Raw genomic sequence first — 14263 nt, 5'->3', positions numbered from 1 at the left:
CTTTCTTCTCCAACACTTTGTTTTTGCATTATTTAAACCAAATTTAACATGTTTCATTATTTATTTGAGACTAAATTGATTGTATTGATGTATTATATTAAGTTAAAATAAGTGTTCATTCAGTATTGTTGTAACTGTCATTATTACAAATAAATAAATTGCCAGATTAATCGGTCGCGACTTTTTTTGGTCCTCCAATAATCGGTATCGGCGTTGAAAAATCACAAATCGGTTGACCTCTAGTTCACGCCTCTTTACCGTCACACAGAGGAATAGAGAGAAAAGCATTCTACAGAAATGAAGACTGTGAGAAAAAACAGCAGTGTTTAAAGACGTGTTTATTTTCTGACCAACTTCTCTGTATGGCCCCACACTCCATGATGTCACACTGGTTCCTTCCTCTTTACTGGAGGAAAGGAGGATGGAACGAGAATAGAACAGATGCTTGAAGGCCCTTTGCTAAGTTGTTAGGTTTCAAGCCTACCCAACTAATTTCAGTTGTTCCACTGATCACCAAGTAAATTTAACAACTTCAGCCTCCCCCACTTAACAAACACACACGTGTACACACTTACATGCATCCACCCGCATGTACACACACACATGCATGCACGCTTGCACGTGTGTGTCCTTAGAGACAACACTGTGGATAAACAACAGCTGTGGATAAACTGTTGCACTGTCTTTCACTAAAGGACCTTAACAACATTGAACTTTCTCTCCGTCCAAAAGATTCTGCAAGGAGCATAGGACCATGGAAAACAGAGAGTAGGAAGGAACAACCTGTTTAGTCATACCACATCTCCAAGAGAAAGTCAACAAGTGTAAAACAGAGAGTGTACATAAGGAGATGACACTCTTCTCCAAGAGAAAGTCAACATGTGTAAAACAGAGAGTGTACATACGGGGCTGTATTTGATAAAGGGTTAAAGTAAGGCCCACATCCAGAGACACATAGCAGCTACACTGGTAGTATATCTACGAACAGTACTACACCTGCACCTGTCAACATCACATTGTTCTGCTTCCACGAGCACATCCAATGCTACCATCAGTAATTCTACATTTGTTGTGTTACAGCTGGATGAGTCAACAGATGTGGCGGGCCTGGCACAACTCCTGGTCTTATGTCCGTTACGGTTATGGGGGTCAATTAAAGAAGACATCCACTTCTGCAAACCACTGGAAACCAGGACAACAGGAGTACTGAACAGGCCTGACAATGTGGGGCAGAACCTGTTATGAGCCTCACATTTTTTGCTTGTTTTGCATGTTATTTTGGCATTAATGTGTCATATATCAGTTTGCAAACGTTGTAAAAAATCTATCATTCAGTTAATAAAGCCGCATACAAACATGGGCTGTGTCCGAAAACCCATACTAACATACTGTATAGTACATACTTAATGAGTATATACTACATACTATATAAACTCAGCAAAAAAAGAAACGTCCTCTCACTGTCAACTGCATTTATTTTCAGAAAACTTAATAACGTGTAAATATTTATATGAACATAACAAGACTCAACAACAGACATAAACTGAACAAGTTCCACAGACATGTGACTAACAGAAATGGAATGTGTCCCTAAACAAAGGGGGGGAGTCCAAATCCAAAGTCACAGTCAGTATGTGGTGTGGCCAATAGCTGCATTAAGTACTGCAGTGCATCTCCTCCTCATGGACTGCACGAGATTTGCCAGTTCTTGCTGTGAGATGTTACCTGACTCATCCACCAAGGCACCTGCAAGTTCCCGGACATTTCTGGGGTGGAATGACCCTAGCCCTCACACTCCGATCCAACAGGTCCCAGACGTGCTCAATGGGATTGAGATTCAGGCTCTTAGTTGGCCATGGCAGAACACTGACATTCCTGTCTTGCAGGAAATCACGCACAGAACGAGCAGTATGCCTGGTGGCATTGTCATGCTGGAGGGTCATGTCAGAATGAGCCTGCAGGAAGGATACCACATGAGGGAGGATGTCTTCCCTGTAATACACAGCATTGAGATTGCCTGCAATTACAACAAGCTCATTCCGATGATGCTGTGGCACACCGCCCCAGACCATGACTGACCGTCCACTTCCAAATCGATCCCGCTCCAGAATACAGGCCTCGGTGTAACGCTCATACCTTCAACGATAAACGTGAATCCGACCATCACCCCTGGTGAGACAAAACCGCAACTTGTCAGTGAAGAGAACTTTTTGCCAGTCCTGTCTGGTCCAGCGATGGTGGGTTTGTGCCCATAGGCAACGTTGTTGCCGGTGATGTCTGGTGAGGACCTGCCTTACAACAGGCCTACAAGCCCTCAGTCCAGCCTCTCTCAGCCTATTGTGGACAGTCTGAGCACTGATGGAGGGATTGTGCGTTCCTGGTGTAACTCGGGCAGTTGTTGTTGCCATCATGTACCTGTCCCGCAGGTATGATGTTCGGATGTACCAATCCTGTGCAGGTGTTGTTACACGTGGTCTGGCACTGCGAGGACGATCAGCTGTCCGTCCTGTCTCCCTGTAGCGCTGTCTTAGGCGTCTCACAGTACGGACATTGCAATTTATTGCCCTGGCTGCATCTGCAGTCCTCATGCCTTCTTGCAGCATGCCTGAGGCACATTCACACGGATGAGCAGGGACCCTGGGCATCTTTCTTTTGGTGTTTTTCAGAGTCAGTAGAAAGGCCTACTTATTGCCTACCATCTGTAAACTCCTAGTGTCTTAACGACCGTTCCACAGGTACATGTTCATTAATTGTTTATGGTTCATTGAACAAGCATGAGAAACAGTGTTTAAACCCTTTACAATGAAGATCTGTGAAGTTATTTGGATTTTTATGAATTGTCTTTGAAAGACAGGGTCCTGAAAAATTGACGTTTCTTTTTTTTGCTGAGTTTACTATTTAGCCATGGAAGTATACTGTAAACGAACGGTATCCTTTCAGTTGAGCATACTAGCATAGCACCATGCCTGTCTACAGGAAGTTGATGCTGGAAGTCAGAGCGCACACTGGCAGAGGACTTGGGTTGATCTGAGCGTTCTGACCATCACTACAGCATCGAAGCCCACATCACAAGCTAACTGGCTAGCTACTTCTAGGCACAAATGAGAGAACACTTTACTCTGACCATTTTACTCACCACAGCAGAGCTGGTTAGGCTGTTTTCATGTTATCCAGAGCATTGGTGACTGTAACTGTGTTGCTGGCAACAATTTAATGAGACTTTTTTGCCGACTTTTTCTGACACCGGCCATATTCAACGCGTGATGAGCATTCGCAAATTCATCAATTATTCTGCACTCTGGCACACTCAGACCAGAGTGCTCTAAAATTAGAGTAGATAGCCTGAGCTAATTTATGTTCATTGAGAACGCACAAAGACTATACCACTTAGCTAAGAATGATGTGAATAACCAAGTCAATAACTGTTGGGTAGTTAGGTAGATAGCATGTAGACAAGTTTGTTAGCTAGCTAACATACTGTCACCTACTGTTGACTAACCCCATTCCGAACAAATTTGCGAGGCTACATTCAAATGAGACTGCAATGAAAACTAATGGGACTGTAGCGGCTGTGTTGGCATCAACATCTGGGGTGTGTTTCTATCCAAGCATTGATTGACATGGTAATGGCCCGATCGTTTTGGAGAAAAGTTGAAATAACTGAGCCCTCAGATGCTGTTAAATTGTGACGTGTCATAACGTAATGTACAGCACACATTAAAAACAAGAAAGGGACAGGGTAAGGGGGGATACCTAGTCAATTGTACAACTGAATGCATTCATTTTTACATCATCATTGCAAGCCGCCATGACTCTCCAAAGCCGCAACAGCAGCTGTTTACTTCTGAAGATAACTTTAGCGCTGCCCTAAAAGCCCAATTCAAATTCAAAACAAATCTTCAAATAGGCATGCAATGACACATACAAACTCTTTATAGTGTTTTATTTACATTTTAGAGATGATAAGTTGGACAGATCGGGTGAAAAAGCTATTTTCCCACATGGCTTATCTCCCCCTTCCCTTTCACTAGGTTTCACTTCCCCAGCCGCTATTTTTAAAAAGACTCGACAGAGCTCATTGCCTTCTTTAATTACACAGAGCTCATTGACTTCTTTAATTACGCAGAGCTCATTGCCTTCTTTAATTACACAGGGCTCATTGCCTTCTTTAATTACGCAGAGCTCATTGACTTCTTTAATTACGCAGAGCTCATTGCCTTCTTTAATTACGCAGAGCTCATTGACTTCTTTAATTACACAGAGCTCATTGACTTCTTTAATTACACAGAGTTCATTACCTTCTTTAATTACGCAGAGCTCATTGACTTCTTTAATTACGTAGAGCTCATTGACTTCTTTAATTACACAGAGTTCATTGCCTTCTTTAATTACGCAGAGCTCATTGCCTTTAATTACGCAGAGCTCATTGCCTTCTTTAATTACGCAGAGCTCATTGACTTCTTTAATTACGCAGAGCTCATTGCCTTCTTTAATTACGCAGAGCTCATTGCCTTCTTTAATTACGCAGAGCTCATTGACTTCTTTAATTACGGAGAGCTCAGCCTTCTGTAATTACACAGATCTCATTGACTTCTTTAATTACGTAGAGCTCATTGACTTCTTTAATTACGCAGAGCTCATTGACTTCTTTAATTACACAGAGCTCATTGACTTCTTTAATTACACAGAGCTCATTGACTTCTTTAATTACACAGAGTTCATTGCCTTCTTTAATTACGCAGAGCTCATTGCCTTCTTTAATTACACAGAGCTCATTGCCTTCTTTAATTACACAGAGCTCATTGCCTTCTTTAATTATGCAGAGCTCATTGCCTTCTTTAATTATGCAGAGCTCATTGCCTTCTTTAATTATGCAGAGCTCATTGCCTTCTTTAATTATGCAGAGCTCATTGCCTTCTTTAATTACGCAGAGCTCATTGCCTTCTTTAATTACGTAGAGCTCATTGACTTCTGTAATTACACAGAGCTCATTGACTTCTTTAATTACGTAGAGCTCATTGACTTCTTTAATTACGCAGAGCCGGGCGGCATGAAGGTCTCGTCATTGATTTTGCTGGACAGGGGAGAAATTGTACTTTACAATGATATTCATATTACTTTTGACCTGGAAGTATTACGTTTTTTTGGGCACTAAAATAGGTCAATTGTACGTTACAGAAGTGCTATGATATGCTATGTGGTTCGTAACCATAGCGTAGCCAACACATTGTCAGCCAAAATAACGTTTAGAATAACTTATTTGAGAAGTCATTACTTTACTACATTGCTCAACATTGTCTTAGCTTTGTCATATTTAGTTAAAGCAATGAATTTGTATCCGCTCTTGTTGGACTTTGGCTGCATATTTTCCACCTTTTTCCTCAAATTTGAAAATGTTGTGAAGCCACACCCATTTTCTAAAGAATTGCATTATGGGCCCTAAAAGTAGAGAAATAGTGTCCATTGCGTGTATACTTCGTAATTCGGCAAATGTAGTATGACATCCGGGAACTTTTGGCATACTAACTCGATCCATACTATGACCAACAAGCATACTACATACTCAATTTACATCACACATAGTAGGTTAGTGTGGTTAGTTTGAGTTTTCAACCACAACCATGGTCTCTTTTTTGTTTTCTTGATAAGGCAGCTCCAAAATGAAGGGGTTTCAACCTAGCTCAGTGCTTTCTGTGGTGGTGGGGCAAGCCAGCAGAAAATACGGAGCGTTACACTGTGATTGGCTCAGTGTTCTGTCACTCACGGGGACACTACTTCACCACCAAGTCTAAGGATAGAGCTCTAAAATTCTAGCCCCTTGGGTGCTGCCATAGAGTTACATTAGAACTGTCCATCCAAGAAGCCTCAAGGTCATTGGACACAGATAAAATGACATCAAATCATGTACATTAGCTTTGATTGGACTAATCCTGTCAAAATCTTAGGTAGCAGTCATCATCATGAATCAAGTTGACAATCTACTGGCATATCCTTTTTAATCCTTGTCATCTGAAGAGAAATAATGAAGAGAAATTATAGATAAAACGTGTCGGTGCTCATCGGCCTTTGGAGATAAACATTACACAAGTTGGAAATCGCAAATTTAACTGTAAGCATTGCAAAGCAATCATTAGCCTGCTACTCAGGGGAGTGGCTGTGTGGTCCCAAGTCTAAGAGTAGGGGTCTATTTTCCTCGTTTAAAATGATAAACAATCAACAGTGGCCATGCTGTCAATGAAGCATGATTTGTGCCTTGATCAAAGCAACTGTTAACTCAGAACTGCAAAATCTGACTTTAGTGGGTTTAAGACAACTGGGAACACTGGAAAATCGAGCTACGACTGGGACTATACGTTTTGAACTTTCATCCAACTCGGGCCTCTTTCTAGAGCTACTTGAAGATCACTGATGTCATCATGATTCAACCTTTTCTTTCCAGAGTTCCCAGTTGTCTTGAAAGCACCATAAATCCAGAGAATGCCAGACTTTGATGACAAAGTTTGATGACAAAATTTGTCCACGAAGGACCGCCGCGCCAGCTTCCTGTTCAAGTGAACACAGCACAACAAGGTGAGTCCAAAAATGTATTGTATGCCGCTGCATAAATTATGTAATATGACAGGGATATATGTATACTGAAGCTAAGAAAGTAATACTAAGTGTATGTTGTGTAGTAAAAGCTGTTTGAAGAACATGTGCATCACCCTAATAATGTGGTCCATTTTCACCTCTTAATTTTGTCTACTGTTGTGACTTGGTGGTGCACATGTAGCCTATAACCTGTTTTTGAGAAATGTAATCATCGAATATTGTAAGAGCTTTCATTGTCTGCTTATATGCCCCCTTTATTTATCCTAAGGTTCTGACTTGGTGTACAGGGAGAACACTGTATGTACGGCTCATGTTCTGAATTCTGTCACTACATTTCAAAAGTGCTGAACAAATAGTTATATAGACTACGTCCATCTTAGCTCACTTATTAATGTCTTAATTGAAATTGCGGATTGCCTCTTATCCACTTGTCGTCCCCTTATGCTATAGTTCATAAATCTCAATTGTCAGTAGACACCATTTGTTTAAGCAAGTAAGCCATATCAGCTATGTTTTTAAAGGCAGTAAATGAGGCTGAATGAACTATTTCGCTGCCAGACAAGGCTACGCTGATAGCCATGTGTAGCAGTGGTAAGGTGTTGTGACTGCTGTGGTGACACTGCTGTTGGGACAGCTTTATTTAGGCCCTAACAGTTTGTGGGGTACGTTTGTCACCGTTATAGTGCAATTAATGTATTGTTTAGTGTTGTGTTGTGTAGTGGCTATGCTGGCATGCATCCCACTTTTTTGGGGGCCCCACCAATATTTACATGCCTAAATCACAACTGGTAATAGTAGACAGTAATTAGTGTGCATCAGGTGCCAGGTGACTCGTGCTCACCAGAGGTAGTGGTGTCAAAGAGGTAACATCAAACAAGCACTTGAAGCAAAATAACTCACGTGGACCGAATCCCCACAAAGTGGGTCTGGTTCAGTTAGTAGGCACAAAGCAACTCAATGCAAGGCAAACTAAATACAACGGCTAAAATGGCTATACCCAGACGGCGGTTAGCTAGCTTTCATTAGCCGTGAGGACTAGGAATTGTGGCTTAAGCTCAGCACAGGCCGGTGCGCAATTTTTAACAAAATGTTGAAAAAATTCACCTGATCCTTAACAGGTTTTAAGCTCAGCACAGGCCGGTACTCAGTAAAATCTTACAAAACTCACTGGACTTGATCGAGAGCTGCCTGAGAATGTTTGTTTTCCATGGGGTACAGGGCCCATAATAACTTTGTGGGAAAAGCATTGCTGAACCGGGTTTTGCGTGTACAATTCGATGATTAGCCGTGAGCTTTTGGTGTTAGCTAGCTAGTTTTCACCTAGTTGGCTAATAGCATAGCTAGATAGTACCACGTTAGCTGAAGACAACCTTATGAATAGCATTGTTAGTTTTCAGTCTTGATAGTCTCTTTTGTCCATAGCACCATGAGGTATAGCTTGTCAACACTCATCAATCTCTTAGTACAGTTTACTATATCTGTAGAGACGGAACTCTCAACCATTTACAATATTCACAACTTGATACTAGAACACATCCAACAAATATAGCATTTTGCATTCATCATCATTGACAGCACATTTAGTAACCACTGAGTTAGAGCTACTCTTTATTTCCTGAGTGGTGACCTGGTTAAATGCTCACCACACCACCACACCATCTGGTCTACAAGCTCAGGTTCTCACAGAGATGCTACTTCAGTGTAGGGTGTAGGGTGGTCATTCACCCCCACCTCATATACAGATATATGATCATAGTACCCTCCAAGCTCGTCATCAAGCTCGAGACCCTGGGTCTCGACCCCGCCCTGTGCAACTGGGTACTGGACTTCCTGACGGGCCGCCCCCAGGTGGTGAGGGTAGGCAACAACATCTCCTCCCCGCTGATCCTCAACACTGGGGCCCCACAAGGGTGCGTTCTGAGCCCCCTCCTGTACTCCCTGTTCACCCACGACTGCGTGGCCATGCACGCCTCCAACTCAATCATCAAGTTTGCGGACGACACAACAGTGGTAGGCTTGATTACCAACAACGACGAGACGGCCTACGAGGAGGTGAGGGCCCTCGGAGTGTGGTGTCAGGAAAATAACCTCACACTCAACGTCAACAAAACTAAGGAGATGATTGTGGACTTCAGGAAACAGCAGAGGGAACACCCCCATCCACATCGATGGAACAGTAGTGGAGAGGGTAGCAAGTTTTAAGTTCCTCGGCATACACATCACAGACAAACTGAATTGGTCCACTCACACAGACAGCATCGTGAGGAAGGCGCAGCAGCGCCTCTTCAACCTCAGGAGGCTGAAGAAATTCGGCTTGTCACCAAAAGCACTCACAAACTTCTACAGATGCACAATCGAGAGCATCCTGGCGGGCTGTATCACCGCCTGGTATGGCAACTGCACCGCCCTCAACCGTAAGGCTCTCCAGAGGGTAGTGAGGTCTGCACAACGCATCACCGGGGCAAACTACCTGCCCTCCAGGACACCTACACCACCCGATGCTACAGGAAGGCCATAAAGATCATCAAGGACATCAACCACCCGAGCCACTGCCTGTTCACCCCGCTGTCATCCAGAAGGCGAGGTCAGTACAGGTGCATCAAAGCTGGGACCGAGAGACTGAAAAACAGCTTCTATCTCAAGGCCATCAGACTGTTAAACAGCCACCACTAACATTGAGTGGCTACTGCCAACACACTGTCAATGACACTGACTCTACTCCAGCCACTTTAATCATGGGAATTGATGGGAAATTATGTAAATATATCTCTAGCCACTTTAAACAATGCTACCTTATATAATGTTACTTACCCTACATTGTTCATCTCATATGCATACGTTGATACTGTACTCTATATCATCGACTGCATCCTTATGTAATACATGTATCACTAGCCACTTTAACTATGCCACTTGGTTTACATACTTATCTCATATGTATATACTGTACTCGATATCATCTACTGTATCTTGCCTATGCTGCTCTGTACCATCACTCATTCATATATCCTTATGTACATATTCTTTATCCCCTTACACTGTGTATAAGACAGTAGTTTTTTTTTTGGAATTGTTAGTTAGATTACTTGCTCGTTATTACTGCATTGTCGGAACTAGAAGCACAAGCATTTCGCTACACTCGCATTAACATCTGCTAACCATGTGTATGTGTGACAAATAAAATTTGATTTGATTTGAAAAATTTGATTTGATTTGATCTTAAATTAAACTATATGTTCACAGCAAAATAATCCTGCAGCAACCGGATTTAAACATTTAGTCCAACATGTGGCTTGATTGATGGTTAGGATATTAGCTGGCTAAAATTAGGCGACATGAAAAGTGCAATACTGTTAAAATCTGCATTTCCTGTGGTTAACGACAATTCTTAGCAACAAAAGAGTGACCAAATTAAGATCCTTTATCTGTAGACTTACACCATATTTGCTGCTATCCAACTTTAGTGTAATTTACTAATAAGTATTTGCACTGTTTTATCAATAAGGTACAAAACACACTAAAAAGCTAAAACATGAAACTGTCTTAATTTACATGATTGTCTTATTCCTTTTATCCATCAAAGGTTTAATAAATCAGGTAATTAGTGTTCATACACAAACACACTCACTCAGTACTTACAGAGTAACACACAGAGCAAGGTGGACTCCATTCTGTCCTGCTGGAACTCTGAACTTCAGTTCTTCTGACAAACCCCTCTACTTCCTATATGATGACAGACGGATTAGTTCACGCCTCTTTACCGTCACACAAAGAAATAGAGAGAAGCATTCTACAGCAATGTACAAAGACTGTGAAAAAAAAGAGTAACAGTTGCTGGTGAGTTTATTTTCTGACAAATATCTTGTGATTCGCTACATGGACTCACACTGGTTCCTTCCTCTTTAATGGATAAAAGGAGGGTGAAATGAGAATAGATACCTGAGATGAGATCAGAGCTTGTAGTTTGATATCATAATGTGCAGAAGGTTGTTTCATCTCTCCGCCCACAATGCACAGATAGATAGCTGGATAGATACTGACTATAGGCCTCCCTTCAAGCCTAGGGTGCTAACCTCAGTTGTTCCACAAAGCCCAAATAGACATCTTCACCCCCACCTCCTTCCCTCTCTCTTCACACACACACTACTGCTCAGTAATAGCATGTGTCAAAACCACAGTCAGCTAGCTAACTTATTCATTACTCAGATGGTTCTGAGGGACACATTTAGTTAAAAACTGTCTACATAGATATGTATTTGTTAGTGTGTTGTTTATGAGATGTGTATCAGGATAATGTATTTTTCATGTGTGTGTGTCTGGTCGTTTCAGTCAACATAAAAATCTCATTGATTTATCAAGAACAGTCCCCATGCTTGTATCAGAGAATGGCGAAACGATGCTAAAATAGTTATTGCTATTGCTTCAAATCCTATTGGGAATCCATTTAAATAAATAATACAGACCACTTTTAATAGCACATTCCTCAACACTAGTGAGACTCATGTTGCCTACGGAAGGCCTACAGTGTATCGAGAAATATGACGTGACTCTCCGCCAATAATTACATATAGAGGATTGGAGGATTCTAAATTAAAACCAAAAGCTGCCTCATGGGTCTCCCGGTGGAGACCGGCACGGGTATCTGTAGCAACGCATTTTGCATTGCGATGCGGTGGAGAGGGTAGTAAGTTTTAAGTTCCTCGGCGTACACATCACGGACAAACTGAATTGGTCCACCCACACAGACAGAGTGGTGAAGAAGGCGCAGCAGCGACCCTTCAACCCCAGGAGGCTGAAGAAATTTGGCTTGTCACCAAAAGCACTCACAAACTTCTTCAGATGCACAATTGAGAGCATCCTGTCGGGATGTATCACCGCCTGGTACGGCAACTGCTCCTCCCACAACCGTAAGGCTCTCCAGAGGGTAGTGAGGTCTGCACAACGCATCACTGGGGGCAAATTACCTGCCCTCCAGGACACCTACACCACCCAATGTCACAGGAAGGCCATAAAGGTCATCAAGGACAACAACCACCCGAGCCAATGCCTGTTCACCCCGCTATCATCCAGAAGGTGAGGTCAGTACAGGTGCATCAAAGCAGGGGCCGAGAGACTGAAAAACAGCTTCTATCTCAAGGCCATCAGACTGTTAAACAGCCACCACTAACATTGAGTGGCGGCTGCCAACATACTGACTCAACTCCAGCCAATTTAATAATGGAAATTGATAGAAATTGATGTAAAAATGTATCACTAGCCACTTCAAACAATGCTACTTAATATAATGTTTACATACCCTACAATACTCATCTCATATGTACATGTATATACTGTCCTCGATACCATCTACTGCATCTTGCCTATGCCGTTCTGTACCATCACTCATTCATATATCTTTATGTACATATTCTTTATGTACACATTCTTTACACTTGTGTGTATAAGGTAGTAGTTTTGGAATTGTTAGGTTAGATTACTCGTTGGTTATTACTGCATTGTCAGAATTAGAAGCACAAGCATTTCGCTACATTCACATCTGCTAACCATGTGTATGTGACAAATAACATTTGATTTGATTTGATTAGACAGCTGCACCACTGGGGGCCCCATCCACAAAGTATGAAAATACAGAGAGGTGTTGGTAAAGGTATATGGTCCTGCAAACAGCCCATAATGGGCTATTATAATACTGTACATGGTGTCCAGGTCAGGATAACCAAAACATTTCTTTATTAAAGACTATCAGAAAGAATGTAGGTGCTTATTTATTTTCATCCAAAGCCATGAATGAGTGAGTCTCTCAGCTTTATGTAGGTGCCGCTACAGTATATGACTGTGCCATCAACTTGATAATATATAACAATATTTTGGAGGTTATTTCGTTTTCAAAAAAACAAAATAAGCGATTGTAATCTGAATAAATGCCAAAATAGTATTTGTAAAGGCCAAAACATGAATTGCTGTTTTTAGAGGGAGAGAAATGCTGGGCCAATTGTGTGCCACCCTATAGGACTCCCAATCACGGTCGGATGTGATTACACTTATTACAAGTGTAATAACAATAATACTTTTTGTTGTATTATTTGTTTTGTCTTTTCTGGTGGATTAAAGTGAAATTGCAACAAATCAAATCAAATTAACGTTTATTTGTCACAGTGAAATGCTTACAGGCTCTAACCAATAGTGCAAAAAAATCATCACTTATTAGGTGAACAATAGGTAAGTTTCCTAAGGAAATAAAAACAACAGTTGAAAATAACAGTAGTCTGTAGGCTATGTACAGAAAACCTCTCTTTTGTTAGTCAGGCTGATTGAGAGTAGTATTTGTTACTTGTAGATATAGTTGGGAAGTGACTATGCATATATGACAAACAGATAGTAGCAGCAGCGTAAAAGAGGGTCTAGCTTAGGGGGCACACAATGCAAATAGTCCGGGTAGCCATTTGATTACCTGTTCAGGTTAGTCTTATGGCTGTGGGGGGATAAAAACTTTTGAAAAAAAGAAGCAAACCATCTGGTCCTAAAATGACTTAGCACTCCTTGGCACCGCTTGCCATGCAGTAGTAGAGAGAACAGTCTATGACTGGGGTGGCTGGGGTCTTTGACAATTTTTAGGGCCTTCCTCTGACACCGCCTGTAGAGGTCCTGGATGGCAGGCAGCAATCACGGCCGGTTGTTATACAGCCAACCGAACTAAAATACATTTGATGATAGAATTCTCCCCTACCCTCCGTCTAGGAAAGTTTATTTTCCAGCTACCTGCTACCTGCCATAATGACGCTGTGCAACGTGACCGTGTGTTTTGAAAGAGTATTCTCCAGTAAGCAACAATTTGTTTACCTTCATTAACTTTGTTTAAATATTTCTGTAATTCAGTGATATTTATTCCCATAGTAATTCATTATCGATACATAACCAAATAAACAATGGCATTTTGAAAGAGTATTTGTATCATTATTTTATTAAGGAAAACATAAAGATGCCATTATTAGTTACATTGTTTTAGTTTGAACGTGCAGACCGGCATTAAGAACAGCGGGAACGTTTCCTTTGACAGTCCCATTATTAGTGCAATGCCCCTTAAAGTGTTGCTCTGTGCGACCCAGTGTGGCGGGGTATCCCATGGGCTAGGTCCGTCTTCTGTGTGGCTCTGCGGCCCATCCCATGCCGCTTGACCTCATGCATTGAACCTTGTGCGCTTTCTGTGGATACAGCTGGAGAACTGCAAGGCAATCCCATTGTGCGCCACTTGGGAGCATATGCAGTTGAAGTCGGAAGTTTACATACACTTAGGTTGGAGTCATTAAAACTTGTTTTTCAACCACTCTACTTTGTGCATGACACAAGTAATGTTTCCAACAATTGTTTACAGAGAGATTTTCACTTATAATTCACTATATCACAATTCCAGCAGGTCAGAAGTTTACATACACTAAGTTGACTGTGCCTTTAAACAGCTTGGAAAATTATGTCATGGCTTTAGAAGCTTTTGATAGGCTAAATGACATAATTTGAATCAATTGGAGGTGTACCTGTGGATGTATTTCAAGGCCTACCTTCGAACTCAGTGCCTCTTTGCTCTCCAGGGTACAGAGTGCTGTTGGGCTGGATGGTCAGAACAGGTTTCTCTGCATAGACACAATCAACACAATACCATTACCTTATACTTGTT

General features: G+C 41.7%; 2 protein-coding genes across 16 annotated transcripts in view; both read right to left on the bottom strand.

The window, feature by feature from the left end:
* The window catches only part of LOC112260979 (basement membrane-specific heparan sulfate proteoglycan core protein), a 203310-nt gene extending 192692 nt beyond the window's left edge, over nucleotides 1–10618 (bottom strand). For 7 of the 8 annotated variants that reach the window (XM_042328220.1, XM_042328223.1, XM_042328224.1 and 4 more), the window contains exons 1-2: nucleotides 10531–10617; nucleotides 10231–10314 (exon numbers count right to left, since the gene is read on the bottom strand). In XM_042328220.1, coding sequence (XP_042184154.1) covers nucleotides 10231–10261 — 31 coding nt within the window. In that variant the 5' untranslated portion in view covers nucleotides 10262–10314; nucleotides 10531–10617. Of the gene's footprint in view, nucleotides 1–10230; nucleotides 10315–10530 lie in introns of all 8 variants that reach the window. The other variant, XM_042328227.1, reaches the window with a different exon arrangement.
* The window catches only part of LOC112259872 (Fc receptor-like protein 5), a 237826-nt gene that overhangs the window by 190367 nt on the left and 33196 nt on the right, over nucleotides 1–14263 (bottom strand). The gene's annotated exons all lie outside the window — the stretch shown is intronic.

Source organism: Oncorhynchus tshawytscha, linkage group LG10 (assembly GCF_018296145.1).
Source record: "Oncorhynchus tshawytscha isolate Ot180627B linkage group LG10, Otsh_v2.0, whole genome shotgun sequence".
Taxonomy (NCBI): domain Eukaryota; kingdom Metazoa; phylum Chordata; class Actinopteri; order Salmoniformes; family Salmonidae; genus Oncorhynchus; species Oncorhynchus tshawytscha.
Note: the sequence above shows the minus strand (reverse complement) of the source record. Positions and strands in the feature narration are given on the sequence as shown.